General features: G+C 31.1%; 2 protein-coding genes and 1 pseudogene across 2 annotated transcripts; 1 reads left to right on the top strand and 2 right to left on the bottom strand.

Moving 5' to 3' along the window:
• Nucleotides 1–627: 627 nt before the first annotated feature.
• LOC111313597 (transcription factor MYB8-like) lies at nt 628–2,235 on the bottom strand. The gene is made up of 3 exons (XM_089752545.1): nt 1,995–2,235; nt 1,767–1,896; nt 628–1,624 (listed from the first exon to the last, which is right to left on the bottom strand). Exons 1-3 carry the CDS (start codon nt 2,122–2,124, stop codon nt 1,207–1,209), a joined length of 678 nt encoding a protein of 225 aa, XP_089608671.1. The 5' UTR covers nt 2,125–2,235; the 3' UTR covers nt 628–1,206.
• Nucleotides 2,236–13,632: 11,397 nt separating this feature from the next.
• Nucleotides 13,633–14,486, bottom strand: LOC149512222 (trafficking protein particle complex II-specific subunit 120 homolog pseudogene; annotated as a pseudogene).
• Nucleotides 14,487–16,822: 2,336 nt separating this feature from the next.
• On the top strand, nt 16,823–18,643 carry LOC149512221 (uncharacterized). The gene is made up of 3 exons (XM_089752221.1): nt 16,823–17,025; nt 17,144–17,237; nt 17,684–18,643. Exons 1-3 carry the CDS (start codon nt 16,823–16,825, stop codon nt 18,641–18,643), a joined length of 1,257 nt encoding a protein of 418 aa, XP_089608347.1.
• Nucleotides 18,644–22,075: the final 3,432 nt, after the last annotated feature.

Below are 22,075 nucleotides of genomic sequence, written 5' to 3'. Positions count from 1 at the left end.
CGAATTCCCAATAGAATTTAAGCAGTACGTTGCAATAATGTTAATATTACGTTACCCATGCATGAGAGTGGAGTGGTTTTAATAATGGGAATTGGGACGTTACTCCTAACCTCTTAATCAGTGGAATGAGGTCAAATGCCCCTTTCTAAGCTCCATTGTCGGTAAGAAAGCTGAAAGTCCACTTTCAAAAGATTGTACATATAGGTATGGGTAAATTTCCTGGAACCAGATTTAAACAATTCCAACATGTATGAAAGAGACACTAGCAACCAACACAGGCTATTTATAGTTATAGCCTATTCATGGCAAAAGCATGCTCCATATGTATACCAATTTTTTGGATAAAAAAATCACTTACTCATAGAATTTTAGCAAAGCAAGCATGAAATAATTCTCACTCAATAATCATATTGGCCATAAATATAATCCCTTCCTTAAATCTCTCTATTAAATGAAAATAAATCTCCATTTAAAGTAAATTTGTGTTTCAAATTCTTGATACAAGTACAACACTAAAATATTTTAAGAGCGAGGTTTGGTTCTTCCACAGAATTTGTTCTCTTACTAGAGCTTAAGAGATCAATATTTTAATGCAGACAAATGGACCTTAGAGTACAGATATTTCTTGAAATATCAGGTCCGGTTCCTTTGGCCATTAATCAAACTTTTGTTAATAGTTGATGTAGCATATAACAAAAGAAATTGTACAAAGAGTAGAAAGTCTAGCTCCATGCCATTAGGTCATGAACTTTATGATCATATCTTTCATCACTACAACATGACAATACAAAGAACCATAGCCTTGCCCTCATCCAACATTAGGTTGACCTATAGGAAATAAGTAGATTTAAAAGCTCCACTTCTAGGCATCATTTTCAAAGAACTGGTCTGCAATTTCTGCATTCAATCTCTTAGTTAATTGGCGTTATCCTCCTTTGTTTCTTTCTACGAAATTAATTATATACAATAATAAAATTCAACGGATCACATCGAGAATTCTAGGGGCTTCAACCCTTTGTTCAGAGAGAAATTTTCAGCTGTTTCTCATCCATTTGCACAAACAATGAGATATGTGGTTCAATCCTGGACATCCATCATCCTTCATTTCCAAAAGTGTTTCATATGTTTCCTTCTTAATTTGGCCTTGTACCTGTGTCCCAGCCTCCAGGGTCTTTGCTCGAATCTCCATATATACCGGGCTCTTTCTCATCTAAAAAGAAGAAGGGTAGGAACCGTATAATTTTCTTCTTGATCACTTGTTACAATCGATGCTGTTGTCTGCTGCTTCTCTTCAGTAACCTTGATTTGAGTAGAAGGAAATGCTATCGTAAGATCAAGATCCAAGTTAGAAACACCAGATTTTTTATCTTCAAGAAAACTTGCAGCATCTGAGACCCTATCGTCATCATCAGCTGAAGACCCTTCTCTAGCCTTACATTTCACATTCAAGGAAGTTGGAGTAGGGGGAACAAGCTGAAGTTGAGGACAAAGAGGATATTGGTTCAACTTATGGTTATTAGGATCAATTCCCATTTTGATTAGCTTTCCCTTTATATGAGAATTCCAATAGTTCTTCACCTCATTATCCGTTCTTCCTGGCAATCTACCAGCTATCAATGACCACCTAACAGCCAATAAACCAGAAAAACATTAACTATATTTTAGCAAATTGCACTATATATGCATTCGGCGAATGCAAATACAGTCTCATATGTATATATATATGTGTGTGTGTGTGTGTAATGTGTGTTAGAAATTAATCATACCGGTTACCAAGGAGGGCATGGAGCTTGATAATTAGGTCTTCTTCATCTTGAGCAAAGTTACCGCGTTTGATATCCGGTCTTAAGTAATTTATCCATCTTAGCCTGCAACTTTTTCCACAACGGTGCAAACCTGATGATTTAAATGGATGAAGGGTAGCACAAAATTAAAAATGGGACATTTAAGTTAAAAAAAAAATGAAGTTAGTTTTGTTTTATAGAGGCAAAAACCTGCAGCCTTGGGGAGGGAACGCCAACTGCCTTCACCATGAGTACGTATATAATCAGTAAGCTTTTGATCTTCTTGCTTGGACCAGGCTCCCTTGTTGGTGCCTTGTTTGTCACAGCAAGGTGTCCTCATTGGCCTTATCCTCTCTCTTTCTATCCAAAAACTCCCAAGAAATGGACTCAGAAATGGCAAAGAGAAAGGTAGAAATCGGAGAACCCCACCAGAAAGCCCAGGGGGGCATAGATATAAGAGTGCACTGGGGGGTGTAGGAGAGAAGAGAGAAAAGGTTTGACTTGGACTGGTGGTTTTGGGAATTTAGGTAGGTCACGATGTACTAAGTATGAATATGCAATAGGCAAGTGGGTAAGGTCATTGTTTTTTCAGCTTGATGCTGTTTACCGTTCAGTATGTGTCTCTTTCCTCACCTACGCAAACTTTGATATTTTTCATTGATTCATTATGTCAATGGGATGATCCAGTTCTTCCTACAAGATTCATAATTTATTTATTTTTTAATTGAAATATATTAGCTATTAACGTTATTTTTTAGTCTCCAATGACTAAGCTTTGCTTGAAGGAGAATGCTTGATCATCGGATTATAATGATTCACAACTTTAAGGGCGAGGATCTTCTTGTTTATGAATTGTTAATTCTGTTCATAATGATTTGAGTTTAACTGAAGTGATTTAAAGGAGGCAACCATGGATATAATTTAATCTCATATTTTAAATTCTTTTTTGTACATATATGATGCTTTTGCTTTTTGTTTTTTTTTAATATTTTGCTAAACCAAATAAATTTTATTAAGCGACCAAATGATTACAAGCTAAAACTAGCTAACAGAAATAACAGAAAAATCGTCAAAAAAAAAAAAAAAAGATACACCGATTGCGTCATGAAGCACAAAAAATATCCCAAAACCAAAAGCTATTTAAAACTGTCAAATATGAAGACAACAAGAAGCTAAAAAAAGTCACCCCACCAAACATCAATTGTCAATGACCCAGATACAACCTCAAACGTATGTCCAACGTTCTAAGACTTCAAGTCTTCAATCAAAATTGCTAAAGCAACCAGAAGAAATCTTGAACATCCCAACTATGATCCAAAACCAAATGATCAAAATGCTACTAATGACAAACAACCAGTCAAATAAGAACCAAATCCCCAAGCCTTTTAAGGCTTTGTTACTCTCCCAAATAAAATTGTGCTAATCTTTCAGCTCATAAAGTTCAAAGCCAAAATATATAAATAGAATGAATCCCAACAAAGCAGCAAAGTCCGAAGCATACCCTGTTAAAAGTTGCTGAATTAAGGCCAAACGAAATAGCCACTAGCTCAAAAAATCAAATACCCAAGGCCAGCACATGACTATCAAATCATCCATGGTCCTATGAACCTTTTTTTTATATAATTAATTAAGATAACCACATCATTCTTTGACTAATGCATTTCTAGGCCAGATCATCAATAGATAATCGAGGCAACCAATAGAAAGAACATAAAGCCAATCACAATCATCCCAGAAATATCTTACTATAGCGTCCCAAACATTTCGAACTTTGTTTCTTGGATCTACGCCATGTCATCCTTATTACTAATCACCACTTGCCTTCAAATACCATGTTTCACAATACAAGACAAACCCCTAACATACCGAGATAAAATTCTCATAATAGAGACCACAACTTCTACCTACAATCAAAAGACCCAAATTCTGAACACACCAACTGCAAACCTTTATACCCAAAAGAAAGTATTTACCTATCCCCAACACGATTCAACCCTTCCAAGCTCATCAAGAGCACTAAAAATATTCAATAAGCTATAATATGTCTAGTCAATTGATGTAAGAAAACGTTATAAATAAAAAATATTGACAGCAAAAAAAGAAAGGGATTATAGTCAAATTTGTCTCTGAATTACGAGTCAATATTGAATTTCACTGTCGTACTTGAATTTAATTGAAACTTTGCTACTATATTCTTATTTTGGTTAATATTTGGATATAAAAGTACGAAATTGATTGGAATTTGCTATTTTATTAACATAATATTCTATGAAATATGTTAATTGTATTACTTTTTGTTCAAAAATCAATGAAATTGAAAGTATTGTGACAAAATTCACCATTTGCATTAAAAATATTTGGTAAAATATTATAATCTCGCTTTTTTCCTTTTTTTTTTTTTGTAAATGAATCAAAATTGAAAGTATATAATAAAACAATTTATTAAAATTGAAGTATAAAATTTTGAATATTGAATCATAGTATAATGGCAAATCCACCTTATTCCCAACATGAACTGGATTCTTGACGCTTCCTTTCACCATTTGATATAGTGGCACTTTGGGCCTTATAAATCACTTGGTAATTCAAGAGTGAAAAAAAAAAAAAAAAAACCTGATCTAATGTATATTATATTATATTATATTGATTTAGGGTGAAAAGATTTTAAAAACCCTTCTCTTTTAGAAAAGAGAAATATATCATGCACCGTCCATTGAAACAAATGTTAAAGAACACTGACTAATAAGGTTTTTCGTTTTTTTTTTTGGCCAAGCACTTATTAGTAGTGTTATAGAACAATAATTAAGAATGTTAAATTCATACTTAACGGAAATTTTCAATTTTTTTTCAAACGGGGATTGGGATGAATATTATATAATAAAAATAGGTATTATTTTAAATTTTTTATCAAGTACAAGGATAAAGATATGACAATATAACACCTGCCTCGTATCTCTACCAATACTTTACATATATATATATTAGAAAATAGATTTTTTTAGTAAATATTATAATTATTTTAGATTAATTAAAACTAATATATTTCTATTTAAAATATATATTAATATATTTATAAAAAAATTACATAAATATACAAGATACAAAATTTTAAAAAATAAAAACAAAAGATACATTTTGGTTTTTATTTTTTTAAAAAGCTATCTGTACAGAAATTATTCATATCTATTAAATACTCGTGTGGATAGAAATGAGAATAAATTTGAAATACTCGCTAGGTATAAGTATGAGATGAATATAATATAAAATCTAAATATGGGGATGAAGAATACTTTACCTATCTCATACCTGATATCCTTAACAATAATACTATTTTATCATTTCATTTTCCCTTTATACTGATTAGTAGTTTGTTATAGAACAATAATTAAGAATGTCAAATTTATCTATACCTAACGGGGAATTCCAATTTTTTTTCCGAATGATGATTGGGATAAATATTATTTAAAGGAAATAGGTATTATTTTAAATTTTTTATCAGGTACGAGGATGAAGATTGGGTAATATAACACCAACCCCATGCTTCTACCGATACTTTACATATATATATTAGAAAATAGATTTTTTTATTAAATAGTATAATTATTTTAGATTAATTAGAACTAGTATATTTCTATTTAAAATATATATTAATATATTTATAAAAAAAAATTACATAAATATACAAGATACAAAATTAAAAAAAATAAAAAAACCATTTTAGTTTTTATTTTTTAAAAAAGCTATCTATACAAAAATTATTCATATCCATTAAATACTCGTGTGGATAGAGATGGAGATAAATTTGAAATACTCGTTAGGTATAAATATGTGATTAATGTAATATAAAAATTCAGATATAGGGAAAAAGAATACTTTATCCATCTCATACCCTATTCATTAACATCCTTAACAATAATATTATTTATCATTTCATTTTCCCCCTATACTAATTAATAGTTAGTTATAGAACAATAATTAAGAATATCAAATTTATCCATACCTAATGGGGAATTTCAATTTTTTTCCAAACGGGGATTGGGATGGATATTTTTTAATGGAAATAGATATTATTTTAAATTTTTTATCAAGTACGAGGATAGAGATGAGTAATATAACACCCGTCTTGTACCTCTACCGATACTCTAAATATATATATTAGAAAATAGATTTTTTTATTAAATAATATAATTATTTTAGATTAATTAGAACTAATATATTTCTATTTAAAATATATATTAATATATTTATTAAAAAATTACATAAATATACAAGATACAAAATTTTAAAAAATAAAAAAATACATTTTGGTTTTATCTTTTAAAAAAGCTATCTATACGAAAATTGTTCATATCCGTTAAATACTCGTATTGATAAAGATGGGGATAAATTTGAAATATTCGTTAGGTATAAATAAGAGATATATATATAATATAAAAATCTAGATATAGAGATGAAAAATACTTTACCCATCTCATATCATATTCATTGACATCCTTAAAAATAATATTATTTTACCATTTCATTTTCCCCCTGTAATGGGATTTTGTTTTATTCAATTGTAGTGTTTTTCTTAGTAAATGAATCCAAAAATATTTTGTGTCAAAGGAAATTTTTATTCTACTTCTTCTTCACTTCCAAAATTTTGCTTTATTCTTTAAAAAATTTCAAACTATCCAAACGAATTAACAGTTTGGACCTTTTTGATACAATTTAAACAGATCTTTTAGCATTTCAATTTTTATACAAAGAATTAATGCTTAAAACTCTTCATAAAAAAAAAAAAAAAAAAAAAGCCTAATGATCACCTAATTAAATCTGACACAAAAATTATGGATTTACAAATTTAATCCTCACTGGTAAACTTTTTCCTAGACTATTCTATGAGCAAAGGGTTCTGATATAAACCACCATGCTTGAGAAATTTTGTGGTAGCTGTAATCATCCAGTGAAGCCATTTAAGTGGTTTTAAGTTAACATGGTAGAGGAAAACTGGCTTGAAACTGACATAAATTGCGGATGCTAAGCATCTACTGGGAAAAATTCGTGCACCATTGGCCTCCTACCTACCAGCTTTTAATTTGTTTCAATTTATAAAGAAATATATATTAATATTTGATATATTATCAATATAAATAATTTTTAATTATACAAGTTGAATTAAGATTTTTTTATTTTTTAGATATATTATAAGAAATATGTGACACCTCGTAATCCATCGTGTGAAATTTAAAAATTTCACTGACAATAAATAAAATAATTTCTCTCTTTATATAATTAATAAATTTCTAGTTAAGGTATGTCTATATTTATTTGTTAAGATTAATTAACATTTTATTTTAAGAAATATTTTTTATTTATTACTTTATTTTCATCAAATTTAAAAACAGATAATACATTAATTATAAAAATCTTTCTATAAATATCATCTTAACCAATTCCTATATGCATTCTTTAAAATAGTCCTATAAAGAATGCAAACTTGAAAAGTAATGATTTTATATAGCTAATTCGAATTATTTAAATTAATTATAATAGAGGTTTGCTTCAGTCGAATGAGCTTCGATTGACATTTCAAATTATTTGCCCGCAACTTTATCTGTTTGTTAAAACCCATTTAGGATAATTTTATTTAAATTTATAATTAAAATATTACAAACATATTTTTATATTTTCCAATGAAAATTAAATAAAACTAATTATTTAACAATAAATCATTATATTAATTATATTGAAACACGTATCATGCACATGAGGTGGTCCTAGATTCAGCGATCAAATTTTAAAAAATAAAAAAGGTATTGATTAGTTCACAGCCACTGGCAATAGTAAATACAACTTTTTCGTATAATTACGTTGTTAGTGATATAAAATGCGGTGAAATGTGCATATATCACGTATCGAAACTTAAGTTTTAAATTCGTGTAAATTTAAGATTCGGGCATACATTCATCTGACATTTTAAATCAGTTTATCTATCACGATTCACACCCTTATGAGGTATTGTTTACTCTAGTCCCTCTGACCTCACAGTTTTATCCTACAAAAAACATCTCACAATTGTATGAATCGTGATAGGTAGGTTGATTTGAGATACTGAATGAGTGCATGCCCGGATCTTGGAGCTGTACGAGCCTGGAGTTTAAGTCTCGATATGTGACAAGTGATATCAGAGTCAACCCTAAACCGTTTGATCCATGCTAAATGCCCTTAAGGAGGTAGGTAGGGTAACCAGTCTCAATGACAAGAGCGTCACGAGATTGAGTGGGGAAGAATGTCACAGATCTTAAGAAGAGTCATGAATCCTACATCAAACATAAAAAAAAGGGTCATTGGAGTATATAAAAGTTCACACCACCTTCCCTTATGAAACGTCTTTTGTAAGATAAAATCGTAAGCCCAAGAGGATCAGAGCAGATAATAACTCATAAGAGTATAAATCGTGATAGGTAGACTGATCTGTAACGTCGGATGAATGCATATCTAGATTCTGGAGTCGCACGAGCCTAGAGTTTAACTCTCTACACGTGACACATGCACTTGTCATTACCAATAATTGTGATATATTTATATGCATAATTTATTTGGAAAGTGCGTTGGGTTTTTGCCGCTAAATTACATGTTGTAAGATTTCACTGATAGATTTTTTTTCCCAAAAGGCAAGCTCTAATATATCAGATCAATAAAAAAATCACTTTGATTAACTGGTAATAAACATGTAATGACCTCTGTTATAATATTTGAGGGGAAAGATAACATAAAGCTTCACAATACCGGTTTTTTAAATACTTGACATTATCCGAATTTGAACTTAATTGTTGAAATTAAAAATCTAATACCCTGTCAACAGGCTATATATTCGGCTGTTGGTAATACAATTTTTTAGGGTTTTCCTTGGTGCATATTTATTGTTCAGTGAACTTGCATGGCCATAGCGCAGGGGAAGGAGGAGAATCAATAGCTACTTAATGGGAATGTCATAGAGGAAATGCTGCAAAACTAAGACGGGCAAACATGTAATAATGCAATGCCAAGAACGTGAAAAATATGTGCTGTAAACTTTCTGATATTTGACCCCTGATGTACAAGTTATAAGGAAAAAGCTGCAAAATGAAGCAGGTTTATTAATGAAAATCGTAGGTAAATACAAAACCCTCCAAAATTAAGAAAAAAAAAGGTTCAGCAAAGCTCACTCTACAAGCAAAACTTAAATGATGAATATAGCGTTTACCAATGAATAGCAACTGCAACCCACCCCAATTGACTTTACTTCAATAGAAAGCTGTTGTCATATGCCAACTACCATATGCGCCAAAAAAGGAATAAAATTTTTTTAAAATTTATCAAGTTTTAGTGTATGATTCCATTAAAGAAATTTTGGAAAATTATTATCTTCCTTCAGCTGCCATCCTAGACTCTTGCTCCTTCACTTTTGTTTTCACCCCGTCGTTTGTTCACCCAATTCAATGGTTGACAAACATGATTTTGGAACCTGATGATTGAGTTTCATGCATGGACTTGTTGGTTTATGGAACGTCAACCATGTATCTAACAGTCATGCAAATATCAACAGGCGCCTTTTTTTTTTTTTTGTGTGTGTGTGATTAGGTAGCAAATCGTCCTCGATGCATTTAATTTTTTTATAAATTATTACAATTATAATTTAGTATTACATTAATATAATCAATTAAATAATCAATTATTATACTATAATTAAATTATAATTATTTAATAATTATCTAACTAACTATAACATAATTAAACAATTAAATTTACACACAACAAAATTTGTACTTAAAACTTTATGGTGCTAAGGCATCCTCAGCACGGGTGCCATTGGATTACATCAAACATCTCCGTACGATGAAATTGCCAAAAAAAGCTGTGTCACCTGCAGCTTTATAATTCAAACAATCTTTTAGTGTGTTGCAATTTTCACCGATTATTCACTGAAGCTTGGGGTTTCAATCTACCACAGCCCTTTATTTATTTTGTTTGTTTACTTTTTTTCTCTTTTAACCCTCTCTTGTTAACAGCTTAACTTTTATTTTTTATTTTATCTTGACTCTTTATTTAAAAATTACAAAGAATTTTGTGAATTAAATTTAAAAATAAAATTTATTATCATATCAGAAATTAATTAATAAATAAATGTTATTATATAATAAAGTAATAAATAAATTTTAATTATTTATTAACAAAATTATTATTTGATAAAAATTTAATAAAATTTTAAAATAATTTATTAATTTTATAAATATTAAATTATTTAATATTTTATTCTATTATCACAATTAATTTTAATCTCTAATATAATAATTAATTTTATTTTTACCATTATTTTTAATTTTATTCAAATTAATCTTATCGTTTATTCATATCAACCATTAATATTAATTAGTGGCTAAATAGTTATGATCATGAAAGATATCTGTCTGCATATAAGTTTCAAACTCAGATTAAAAAAAAAAGAAACTTACAACTGTGGGCCCCTAAATTTCTCATTAAAAATTAACTACCATGAGTTTGACTAACGGATAGCTGCCAACTAGTCTTGAGAAGCGTCACTCTGCAATTTTCTTTTCAACCAGCAAGTTTTTTAGGAATGGTCTCATCACAGGCCCAACAAACTTAATAGGCCCAGCTTGAATGGCTTGACAAATGGCTCGTAACAGCTTGGGAGCAACCCGATCATGACACTTGGTTGCATCTGGACCACCGATGCCTTTGTTTAAAAATCTGATTCAATGGGTAAAGATGCTTGATATAACATGCCACCTAGCAAATTTTTATTTTTTTCCCAATTTTTTTTTTCTTCTGTCATTTTTTGTTTGTCATGAAAAACGAACAAAAATTATCTTTTTTTAAAAAAGCTATTTCTTCACTATTTTTTTCAAAAAGTCTACACTTATTTTCTCTTTGTTTATTTGATTCTTTGTTTTCTTATGAAGGGAAAAAAAATGTGTAAGCCACAAATGCGAATATTTAAAAGATAACGTAGAGTGGACAAAATTTATATAAAGTCTTTTAGATAAAATTTTTGAATTTTTTAAAATAATTTAATAAAAATTTTAATAAAAAATTCAAATGGATTGATTGAAAGTGTTTAATGTGAAAATCAATCATATGTAAAAAAATTTATTATAAATATTATTTATAATTTAAATTTGATCAATATTTATTTAATAATAAAAAATTTTATCAACATAAAATTTTTACTAAAAATGTTATCTAAAATTATATATCAAAATTTATTTTAATTTTTTTAAAATTTTGTACACTTAATTTATGTAATAAGATATTTTAATTTATAAATTTTTATTTCTATTTTAATTTTAATTTAATTATTTTTAATAAAAAATTTCATGAATTTTATTTAAATAACTTTATTTAAATTTTCTCATGGGAAGTACCCCAAATCCTAGCTTTCAGGGGATAACAACGAAATTGGTGTCTGACTTCTTATTGAACTCAATTCTCACTCACTCTGCCCCTCTAACTATGTAGATCTCATCCTTTACAACGACTCCGAGTCCCATTTACTGAAACCATTGTAGCCAACTCAAATATTAATCCTTTATATATTTTGGTTTGCGTCCATCATCAATTATATTACTTTTTATTTCATTTTTCATGCTAGTAATTTTTAATAATTGGCATATAAAGCTTTTAATAATGTTAGATCAACAATTGTCATTTTGCTTTGATATGAAGTTTCATAGAATTCAATGTTGACAAAAATTAAACAATATATATACCTATTTAAGAATAATTTCCAAATTTAAATTATTCTAAACGTTCAATGTAGACCTGTCTGGGGGAGACAGATCATCCAATGAACACTTGTAGCCTAAACTTTTCTTTTTTTTTTTTTTTTTGTTTTTGAAAAGCATCTTTTAAAAACTAGTCCTACAAAGCTAAAAATGAAACATAGGAAAAGAGCCCAAAATAATTACAAAAGAGCTATAAAATCAGGAATCAGACAAACTTTAGATTGCCAACCAATCGGCTACAAAATTTGACTCCCTTTAAATGTACTTAAAAGAGATACGTTGAATCTTGCTTTTGAAATTGTCTATATGATTACCGGAGAATGGTTGCTAACCCATAGAATTATATTGCGGAAGGCGTGAGAATCTTTGGTTGCTCTAAACGTAATGGTGGTTTAGGTTTTGAAGACTTTCTTTAATCTTGCTTTCCTACCTAAATAGTGGTGGCGTTTGATACAAAATGAGGAATCACTGTGTTACAAAGTGCTCAAGGCACGTTAATTATTTTCTTTTTACCATTCCTATGACTGTGGAGAATGTATTTTGATGGAATGAAGGGAAATAGTGAAAATGGGAGCTAGATAAATATATGGTTAGGGACGCTTCAAGGATTGATGTTAGGAGGGATAAATGGCTAATCTGGATATTGATTCTATAACAGGACAATTCTCAGTTAAATCTTCGTACTATGTGGAGCAGAAAGTACTAGGAAAGGAGGAGATTATTGCTAGTCAAAGGTTGAGTATTTGGAGAGTGTTTTGGACAGCTAAGTTGTGGTGACAGGATTAAATATTTCACATGGAGGTTGGTGAATGGGAATACTTCTTACTGCTGCAGCCTTCCTTGCAAGAGATATTCAACTAGATAGCAGTGGTTGTGAGTATGGTAATCCAGCAGAGTCACTTCAACATTTTCGTTTTTGTTGTGGACTTCAGTAAGGTAGTTTGGAACGCGATCTGCCCAAGGTTAATATCTTTTGTGGAAGTTCGTTTTGGTGCGATAGATTTTTGGACTCAGTTTCTTGATAGAGTAACTAATGCGGTCAGCTTTAGAAATTTGTAGTAATGCGTGCTGGCCGATCTGGAAAAACAGAAACAGCTGCTTTCATGACCAAAGTCTGTAGGTTACCTTTTGTGCTGGCATCTGCTGCAAGCAAAATGCTGTGCATATATGCTTCCATGGTTGAGATGCAAGTTCATAAACCCATCTGGGCTCTTCCTTCCGTAGTTTTTATCAAAGTAAATGCTGTCGTAACTTTCAATTCTAACACTGGTGGTAGCTCGTGATTCATCAGAAAATGTGTGTTTTTGTACTCTTGCTAAGCATGATAATACAGTTTCCTCCATACGAGCTGAAGTTATGGCCATTTTATTAGGATTGAAGTTGGCTCGTAACAAAGATTTCTATTCTCTGTTGATTGATCTAGAGTGATTCCTTGCTAGAAATCAAGGAGATTTTAGAACGGCACTTGTCTTTGTGAGAATGAGGAGGTATTAATTCTGATATTTTGGATCTTTCGGTGCACTGTTTTGGTTGTTCTTTTAGGCATGTGAGATGAAGATCTAATTGTTTTGCTCATAGAATTTCTTGTGATGCGAGATAGCATAGGGTATGGTGGACAGCTTTACCCCTTTCTTTTGTAATCACCAGTGCGGGTTACCGGTTTCGTCCTGTTAGAAAAAATTTTAGTATTTTATTTAATTGATATTTGTTTGAATTTAAATTTAGTATTCTATTTAATTGAATTTAAACTTTGACAATCACTGCCATTTACTTCATGCTTAATCATCACCACATTCTCCTGTGACTCAAATAAATCCCTAATTTCTGCAGTAAATGGATTTTGTGAAGCAGATGAGCTTTCAAAGATAGAATAGCATTTTTGGTGTAAAGGAACAGAACAGTGGTCTGGGAAACAGTTAAAGGATGTGTAACCATTAATACCGTCCAAAGATGCTAGCTAGCATCATAGTCGACTTTGAAAAGCACTTTAATAAACTATAGCTATGTGGGAGGAAAACCATCATACAGTCCCATTAACAAGCACATTAAAAGGAGGTCCTCCACAGGAAACAGGCTTGTCAGGACTCAGGAGATTCACTTTTTGCTGTACCTCTTTAAACGTTATTAGCATCCTCAATTAGAGTAGCGGCAACCATAATGTACTCACAATGTTTGCCTTCTTCAAGTGATGGAACCTCCATGGAAATTATTAGAACACCTGATAAACAAAACATGAAAAAAAACTCATCAACTACAATTTATAATACGAAAATATGTGGAAAGCAATACTGATTTCAGCCTAGGGACCTCATTATCATAATAATTACTGTTGAGAAATTTACGTAAGGAAGGCGGGATCCACACATTAAATTAGCCTGTTTTAATACAAAAAAAGTTCTCTTTATGATTTATCTTACAAACAAAAAAGAAATCAATGTATCAGATAGATTGGAGTTAATGACTAAAAGATGATATTATTGAAACTGAAATACAGAACTGCCACTTAATGATACCATAAAACCAAAGGAACTAACTTGCCCACAGAACAGTAGTCTTCGTCCTCTCAATACAATTCTCTTCAGCTACATCTCTACATGAAACACTAAGATTCATCTTGATGGTTTCCTTTGTGTTATTCCTAGCCAGAACTTCCATAGGAATCATGTCATGTGCCATTACAGAATTCTTTGAAGCAGAAGGCCGAATACTTGTATCAGATTCTTTTGGTAAATCAAGTTTTGCAGCATTTTCAGAACCATTTCTAGCAAGCATGAAGCCAAAAGTCAGAGGATCTGGCAATAGTACATCCATGACGGATTAAAAGAAGAAATGGCAACAGGTTCAAATTTAAAAGCATTCTTATCAATATTGAAATCATAAGTGAACTCATTCAGTCTTGATATTTGACCTCATTATTGTGAACAAATTTCCATTTTTGCCCGTTGCACATTCTCAACTTTCACTGGAGTTGGAGAATCCTCAGCTTCCACTTTATTTTTCTTTGACACTGCAAATGCCAATAAAAAAAAAAGGAATTAAAAAGAGCAACCGAGTTTTTAACAGCCTCTGTTATTATATATATATATGATACATCCAGATAATCCTTTGCAACATCAGTAGTTAACAATGGGGTTATCCCGTGAAAAAACGTGGTAACATATGTGGCAAAAATGGAATTAACCAAAATTCTTTACACACCACATTTGTCCTTCGCTAAGTTACCAAATACAAATTTAATGAACTACTTGGTACCGATGTCTTCCAGGGAAGAGATCCAAGCCAAATTAAAAAGAATCCATTTAAATTCCTAAACATAAAACAATTTCAAAAGAAAGAAAATGACCTCCAAGAGAAAAGGCCAAAGAAACTTGTAACGCCTTGCAAACAATTCCTTAAAAGGTTGAGATGGTGGTGGTGGCAGACCCATTTGATATAATGTTGTTGCACCTAATGATGTTGAAGCAAAATCCTTTACTTTATGTTGCCTTTGAAATAGTTTCAGTTGCCCTGTAATTTTTGGAATAAAAAAGGAATCAAATTTCAAACGCCCATAAGCCTGTATTGTTTAAAAAGCAAATAAAGCTAAGACAAAAGTTAAAAAGACTATAACTTTCTTCTTGTTTGGTTTAAAAACAAAAGAAAAAAATAGGTTTTTGAATAACTAAAGAATGATGGGTTTTGAGATAACTTTTTTGGGTTTGTTGTCGTAAAGCTTTGGTACTTCGCTCATTGTTAGCTGAAACTCCTCTTTTTTTTTTTTTTTTTGCAACACTACTTCGATCTTCCTTTGCTCTCTCTGTAATGTTTCCCTGTTATGCCTATATAGTACCTAGTTACCTTTACAGAAAACAAGCTTTTTACTTAGAGATCGATAACGACTCTAATCGAAAGTAAAAGTATTTCCAATAGAGGATAAAGCTTATTGCCTCTCCATTCTGCTTCCATTTCTCTGTCCCTAGTAAGTAACCAACCAACTAACCTTACTTAGCAAATCGTAGAGTTTTTTCATCTAGGCCTCCATCAATGCAACAGCTTTCAGATTATTAATATTTAGTGGAATTGTAATGAAAGAGAAAAAAAGAGGAAGGGTTAAGTACTAGGCAAAAGAAGGAAAAATGAAAGTAGAAATAAAAAAGAAAAAGAAAAGGCAGGTAAGAAATGGCGTGAAAAAGAAAAAAATAGAGATTAGGTATCTGATTGAAGAATAAAGGGAAAAAAAGCAGGGAAGCGGAAAGGGGAAAATTCTCTCAACTCACGTGAGTGGGTCTCTCTTGCGTTGAAGATTTTCTCACCCAACTATCATCTTTTTCTTTTTTAAACAGTCAAGTTTCTTTTTTAACCATCAATTTTCTTGTTGAACCGCTCATTTTCTTGCTATTATCATCTTGTCAATTTGGGAGGTAGACATGGAAAGATCATCGAATACTAGAAAGCAGACCTCATAGAGGGAGCTTTTGTGCAAAAGATAGCTGCAGATTGGAGAAATCTTTTCTCGGTGTCGAAAGATCATTTGTTGCAGTTTTTTTCCCCGTAGAAGGAAAATGGAAAGATCTTGGTTAAACCATCAAATGATGTTTTGGAAGAAGGAGTACATCAATGGCGAAACTCACTGGTGGCTCAATTCATTGGTAAGGCACCTAACTTTAGCCAATTTTAGCGATTAGTTAGTATCTTATAGGGAAAGGACGGAACGGTTATGATCAAACCAACAAGAAATAACTTGTTCTTATTGCAATTCTCTTATGAGCTGGATCGTGATAAAGTATTAGAATCAAGGCATTGGCATATTCAGAACAAGCCTATCATAGTTCAAAAATGGGAACTAAGGATGAAACGTTTAGAGTTTCAGATGAACAGGTTACCTGTTTAGATACATCTATATAATTTGTCGTTAGAGTTATACACAAAGAAAGGGCAAAGCTATATAGCGAGTGCCATTGGTGTACCACTATACATGGATAAAATTACAGTAAATTGTGAGAGGCTAGCTTATGCAAAGATTTGTGTGGAAATAGAGGTAAATGTTGAGGTCCCTCGATTTATAGATGTGATGCTAGGAAATGGAATACTTGTTTTGGTGTTGATAGAGGTACCATGGATGCCTTCATGATGTCAATGCTGCAATATATTTGGGCATTCAAATAAAGTTTGTATGAATAAGCCAATGGCTATAGAAGCAAAGGTGTGGCAACCAAAAAACCAAAATAAAGAGCTAAAGAAGGAATTGAGAAAAGAAGAAAAAGGGTGGTTATATTGGAAAATGTCAGAATGGAGGCAAAACAAGTTGTGCATTTTGCTTCAGCAAATAGATTTGCTATATTGGAAACAACTGTTGAGAATGATAAAATCAATGATAATGCTCAAGTGAACCTGGGGAAGGTAGAATCACGAGAGACAAAAAAGGTTGAGCCAGTTATCAACTCACCAAGCAAAGTGAGGGTAGCATCAACTGGAGTTGCAGACTTAATGAAGTAGTTGAAGAGTAAAAAAAGGGGCCCTATTGATAAGGGGAAAAACAAAGTAAAGGTAGATCTATCTATCTTAAGAGGTATATCCTCTTCTCTTTTTTTTCCTCTTGAACATCCTTAGTTGGAATGTCCGAGGGCCTAATGCTCTTTTGAAGCAAAAAGAGGTTGTAGGCAAGATTAGAAGAGCTCAAATTAATGTAGCCTGCTTGTTAGAAGTAGGATAAAGTAGTAGAATATGATACAAGTCTTGAACACTCATTTCCCTGGTTGGTATCTTTGCAAAAATTACTCTACAATTTATAATGGTCAAATATGGCTACTATGGAAGTTTGAATTGCATGTGAAGTTAGTCACAAACAGTGATCAAAGTATCACTTGTAAAATCATGTATAAGACACAAGTGATATATCTTACTGTCATTTATGGATATAACAGTAAAGGAGAACGAAAAAGATTATAGACAAATTTGATCTCACTCCAAAGTGTAGTTGATAGCAGCCCATGGATATTAGCAGGAGATTTCAATGTGATAGCCTATCCTATGGAAAGTTCTAACTATAATGGTTCCCAGATAGCTAGCTCAAGTACTAAAGAATTGCAGGAATGTATTCAGAAGCTAGCTGTATTAGATCACTCATATACGGGGCCATTATTCACATAGAGTAACCATACACTATCTAGGAAGTTGGACAGAGTTCTAATTAATGATGCATGGCTTTTACAATGGTTAAACTCAACGATTGAATTTCTTCCACCTGAAGTTTTAGACCATTGCCCAGCTTTGATTAAGTTGAATGTCCTAAGGCAATCCCCACCAAAGCCATTCAAGTTTTTCAATTTTTGGAAAAGGCATCCTGATTTTTTGAAGATAGTAAAAAAGTCATGGAAAGTGCAAACCACTGGGACACCTATGACTATATTGCACAAGAAGTTAAAAAGATTACAAACAGAACTAAAGAGGTTCAATTTCATACAGTTTGGTGACTTGATAGAGAAAGTTAAAAGGAAAAAAGAGGAACTGGTAGAGATGCAGATTGCTGCACTTATGCAACCATTAAGTGTTGAGGTCAAAAATGAGAAGAGGCTTTTACTAAAGCTTCAAGAATTGCTAAAATATGAGGAAAGCTTGTGGAAGCAAAGATACAGGATCCAATGGATACAAAAAAGGGACAAAAACAAAATGTTCTTTCATAACATGGTAGCAGTCAAGCAAAAAAGAAGCACTATTAGGGTGTTATATGACAGTGAGGGTAGAAGGCTAGACACGTTTTCTCATATTTCTATAGAGGTGGGATTTTTCAAAAAACTATTTGGAAGAAAGGATATTAAGGTTGAAGGCTACTCAAAAGGGTTAATTGCAGATATTCTTCAAGGTTACTTGACTGAAGAACAACAAGCAGTCTTATCCCAGGATGTAACTATGGAAGAGATAAAGGAAGCCATATTTTCCCAACACAATGATAAGGCACTAGGGCTAGATGGTTATAATGTGCAATTCTTTAAATCAGCTTGGAGTATAGTAGGAAGAGATGTAACAGCAACAATAATGTATTTCTTCAACACCCACGACTTGTTACCTACCTTCAACTCTACTATAATAGCATTAGTTCCTAAATGTTAAAGCCCAACTAGCATTTCAGATTATAGGCCAATTTCATGTTGCTTGTTATCTACAAAGGCATAACTTGAATAGTAGCAAAAGGTACTTGCCAAATCTTATTAGCAAAAGCCAAAGTGCTTTTATAAAAGGAAGAAATGTCATAACATATAGATCCATAAATTTATAGCTAGACGTAACAAATGAATGGAGTTGTCACCAATCTTTTTTAGCTAGGTGTGATTGGCCACCTAATGAATCTATCCCTTTAAGGAGCTCCTAAGCTTGACAAAGGGTCACTAAAAGAATAGGTTCAGGTCTACAAACCAAAACAGGGTTCGAGAGTTCGGTTACATGTGAGAAGGTTATAGCACCTCCACATACCCATCCAAAAGATGATACCATATTATTTTAAATTTATCCTAAGGTTTTGATTCTAATTGTTTCAAATTTTTGTGTTCAAATATTGGTAGTAATTCTTAAGATTCTTCTATCAATCTGGTAGAACTCTTAAAAATATTTTTTCACCTCAAGAGTATTCAAGAATCCTATTTGATTTCTCGAAGAGGCTCCATCGTCGAAAAAAAGTTTATTTATTTATTATTATATTTTTTGTCGAAAATATTATAATTATTCCACAATTTATGCCAAATTAGAAATATTTATTTTTTTTGAATTTCTAAATTTTTCACCAATTAGGCCTATTTAGAAATTCTTTTCTTTTCTCTTTTTTTTTTCAAAAAAAAATAATATTACAATTATTTTTATTGAAATTTCATCTAAATTATTCCACCATTTGGGATAAATTTAGAGAAAATTTCTCACCTAGAGATTTCTTAGGAATTTTTTATTTTAAATTTCTAAGAATCTCATTCTTGGATAATTATCACATATTTTCAATCCAAATTTTTTATTTGAAAAAGAAAACAATTACTTTTATTTAAATTTCATCTAAATTATTTCATCATTTGAGATAAATTTTGACAAAATTCTCATCTAGAGATTTCTTAAAAAATTTATCATTTGAAATTTCTAAGAATCTCATCCTTTGATAATTTGTATTTAATTCCAAATTTTTTATTTTTATGTTTTTTTATTTTATTTAAATTTTTGTTTGAAAATAAATATTAATTATTGTTATTGAAACTTTATCTAAATTATTCTACCATTTGGGACAAATTTAGACAACATTTCTCACCTAAGAATTTTATAGAAATTTACCATTTGAAATTTCTATAAATTCCATCATTGGATAATTAATATTCATTCTCAAAATTTTTATTTTTTATTTTTTTATTTTTCCTAAATTTAATCATGCAAAAAAAAACACATAAATAAAATAATAAATAAAAAACAAAAAATAAAAATAGCTCGGCTAAAGAGGCTAAATTGGCTCGGCTATAGGCACAAATGACAGCTTGGAGAATGCGGCTCAAGGAATGTAGCTCAGCTTAGCTACAGTGTTAACTAGAACACGGGTCAACCCAGCAGGTTGTGATCGAGTCGAGTTGGCCAAGATGGAAAACGTACAGATCCTGGGTCTTTTTAAACGCAAAATGGCTTCGTTTTGGTAAGACTATAAAAGCCTAAGTTTCAGCCTTTCTGTTTCAGATCTCCTTCCCCTTCTCTCTCTTTCCCATTTGTCTCTCTCCCTCTCTCTCTACCCAAATGAACTCCAGTTGAATATCAACTGGAGGAAAAAGTCACAGGAATCGGGTTGGTTCGTTAGATAGACACAAAAAAATTCAACGTTCACCAGAATCTTTGTCGGATTCTAAAAAACATTGTCGAAAAATTCAACCTGCACTGAAAAACTCGTCGAAAAATTTAACAAATGCCAAAAAATTTCGTTGGAATCTAGAAATTTTCTATAAAATTTCCAAATTTTTTTTTTAAACTCCAAATTTTTTCTCTCTCTACTTGCTATATTTTTGTGTTTTTGTATTTTTTTTTCCTAACTTGATCTGTGGGTCTATTTATAAGGCTTTAAAACCATAGATTCCAAAGCCGAATAGAAATCACAATTTCCTCTAGACTTTAGTCCTATTCAACCTCTTCCAATCCGCCTCAAACTCCTTAGCCCAGTTTTACACCAATTCAATCACCCTTTGCCCATTTTTTCCTTTTTTTTTTTTTAATTAATCAAAAAGTAGACCCCGAACAGATTTGGTGTCTACAGTTACCCCTCTTTGTGCATTTTTTATGAAACATGAATTGTGCAAAGACGTAGACAACCCAATCAACTAAACACACTTTTTTGTTTTTTTTTTTTTTGAAAAAGTAAACAAAGCTCCTCTAAATAGGGGCTCAACAACTTTGAAAAATAAAATACTCCTCTAAACAGAGACACCACAACTTTGAAAAATAAAAATGCTCCTCTAAACAAAGGTATAACAACTTTGAAAAATAAAATGCTCCTCTAAACAGAGGCACTACAACTTTGAAAAAATAAATGCTTCTTTAAACAAAGGCACCACAACTTTGGAAAATAAAATGCTCTTCTAAACAGAGGCAACATAACTTTGGAAAAATAAAATGCTCTTCTAAACAGAGGCACCATAATTTTTGAAAAATAAATTGCTCCTCTAAACAAAGGCACCACAACTTTGAAAAAATAAAATGCTCCTCTAAACAGAGGCACTACAATTTTGAAAAATAAAAGGCTCATTAACAATCATGTTCAACGGAGTCATAGATCATATCTGAAATTTATAATGAAAACTCAAAGATTCACAATTTGAGTTCAAAAATTAAAGGTTTAGATTCGCAAGAACCTTTAAGCTTCACTGAAATTTGATTCTCAAAATTTCAGTTTCATAAGGATTCAAATTTGCATGATTTTCAAATTTTGCATTTGTGAGATTCTCATCCAAAGTTTTAATTCAGGGATTTGCATGCAAATTGCAATTCTCACATCTAACATTCGAATTTTGGAGATTCACATCCAAAAGTTCAAAGCTTCTGATTTGAGTTCAAAGGTAAACATTTAATAAAACTTAGAGTTTCACATCTAAAATCTTAAAGGTTCTCATTTAAGTTCGAAGATCCACATTCGATAAATTTTAGGGTTTCACACCTCAAAGATTCTCATTTGAAACTCAAAACTCAAAGATTCTCATTTGAAATGTCTTAAAGATTCTCATTTAAAACTTAAAAATTCTTATTTAAAAATGTCTTAAAGATTCTCATTTAAGACTCAAAGATTCTCATTTGAAAAAGTCTTAAAGATTCTCGTTTAAGACTCAAAGGTTCTTATTTGAAAATGTCTTAAAGATTTTCATTTAAGACTCAAAGATTCTCATTTGAAAAATTCTCATTTGAGACTCAAAGATTCTCATTTGAAAATGTCTTAAAGATTCTCATTTAAGATTCAAAGGTTTTCAAAAACGTCTTAAAGATTCTTATTTAAAACTCAAACGTTCTCATTTGAAAATATCTTAAAGATTCTCATTTAAG

This window comes from Durio zibethinus, chromosome 23, assembly GCF_047325235.1.
Source record: "Durio zibethinus cultivar Kanyao isolate XHJ-2024 chromosome 23, ASM4732523v1, whole genome shotgun sequence".
In the NCBI taxonomy this organism is placed as follows: Eukaryota; Viridiplantae; Streptophyta; class Magnoliopsida; order Malvales; family Malvaceae; genus Durio; species Durio zibethinus.
Note: the sequence above shows the minus strand (reverse complement) of the source record. Positions and strands in the feature narration are given on the sequence as shown.

Excerpts from the sequence above, each read along its gene's own strand:
- LOC111313597 (XM_089752545.1), bottom strand. The coding sequence starts at position 2,124 with ATGAGGACACCTTGCTGTGACAAACAAGGCACCAACAAGGGAGCCTGG. Across the intron at positions 1,897-1,994 it reads TTCCCTCCCCAAGGCTGCAG|GTTTGCACCGTTGTGGAAAA; the intron begins GTTTTTGCCTCT and ends TTAAATCATCAG. Across the intron at positions 1,625-1,766 it reads CATGCCCTCCTTGGTAACCG|GTGGTCATTGATAGCTGGTA; the intron begins GTATGATTAATT and ends ATTGGCTGTTAG.
- LOC149512221 (XM_089752221.1), top strand. The coding sequence starts at position 16,823 with ATGGAGGCAAAACAAGTTGTGCATTTTGCTTCAGCAAATAGATTTGCT. Across the intron at positions 17,026-17,143 it reads GGAGTTGCAGACTTAATGAA|TTGGAATGTCCGAGGGCCTA; the intron begins GTAGTTGAAGAG and ends GAACATCCTTAG. Across the intron at positions 17,238-17,683 it reads ATGTAGCCTGCTTGTTAGAA|AGTAACCATACACTATCTAG; the intron begins GTAGGATAAAGT and ends TTATTCACATAG.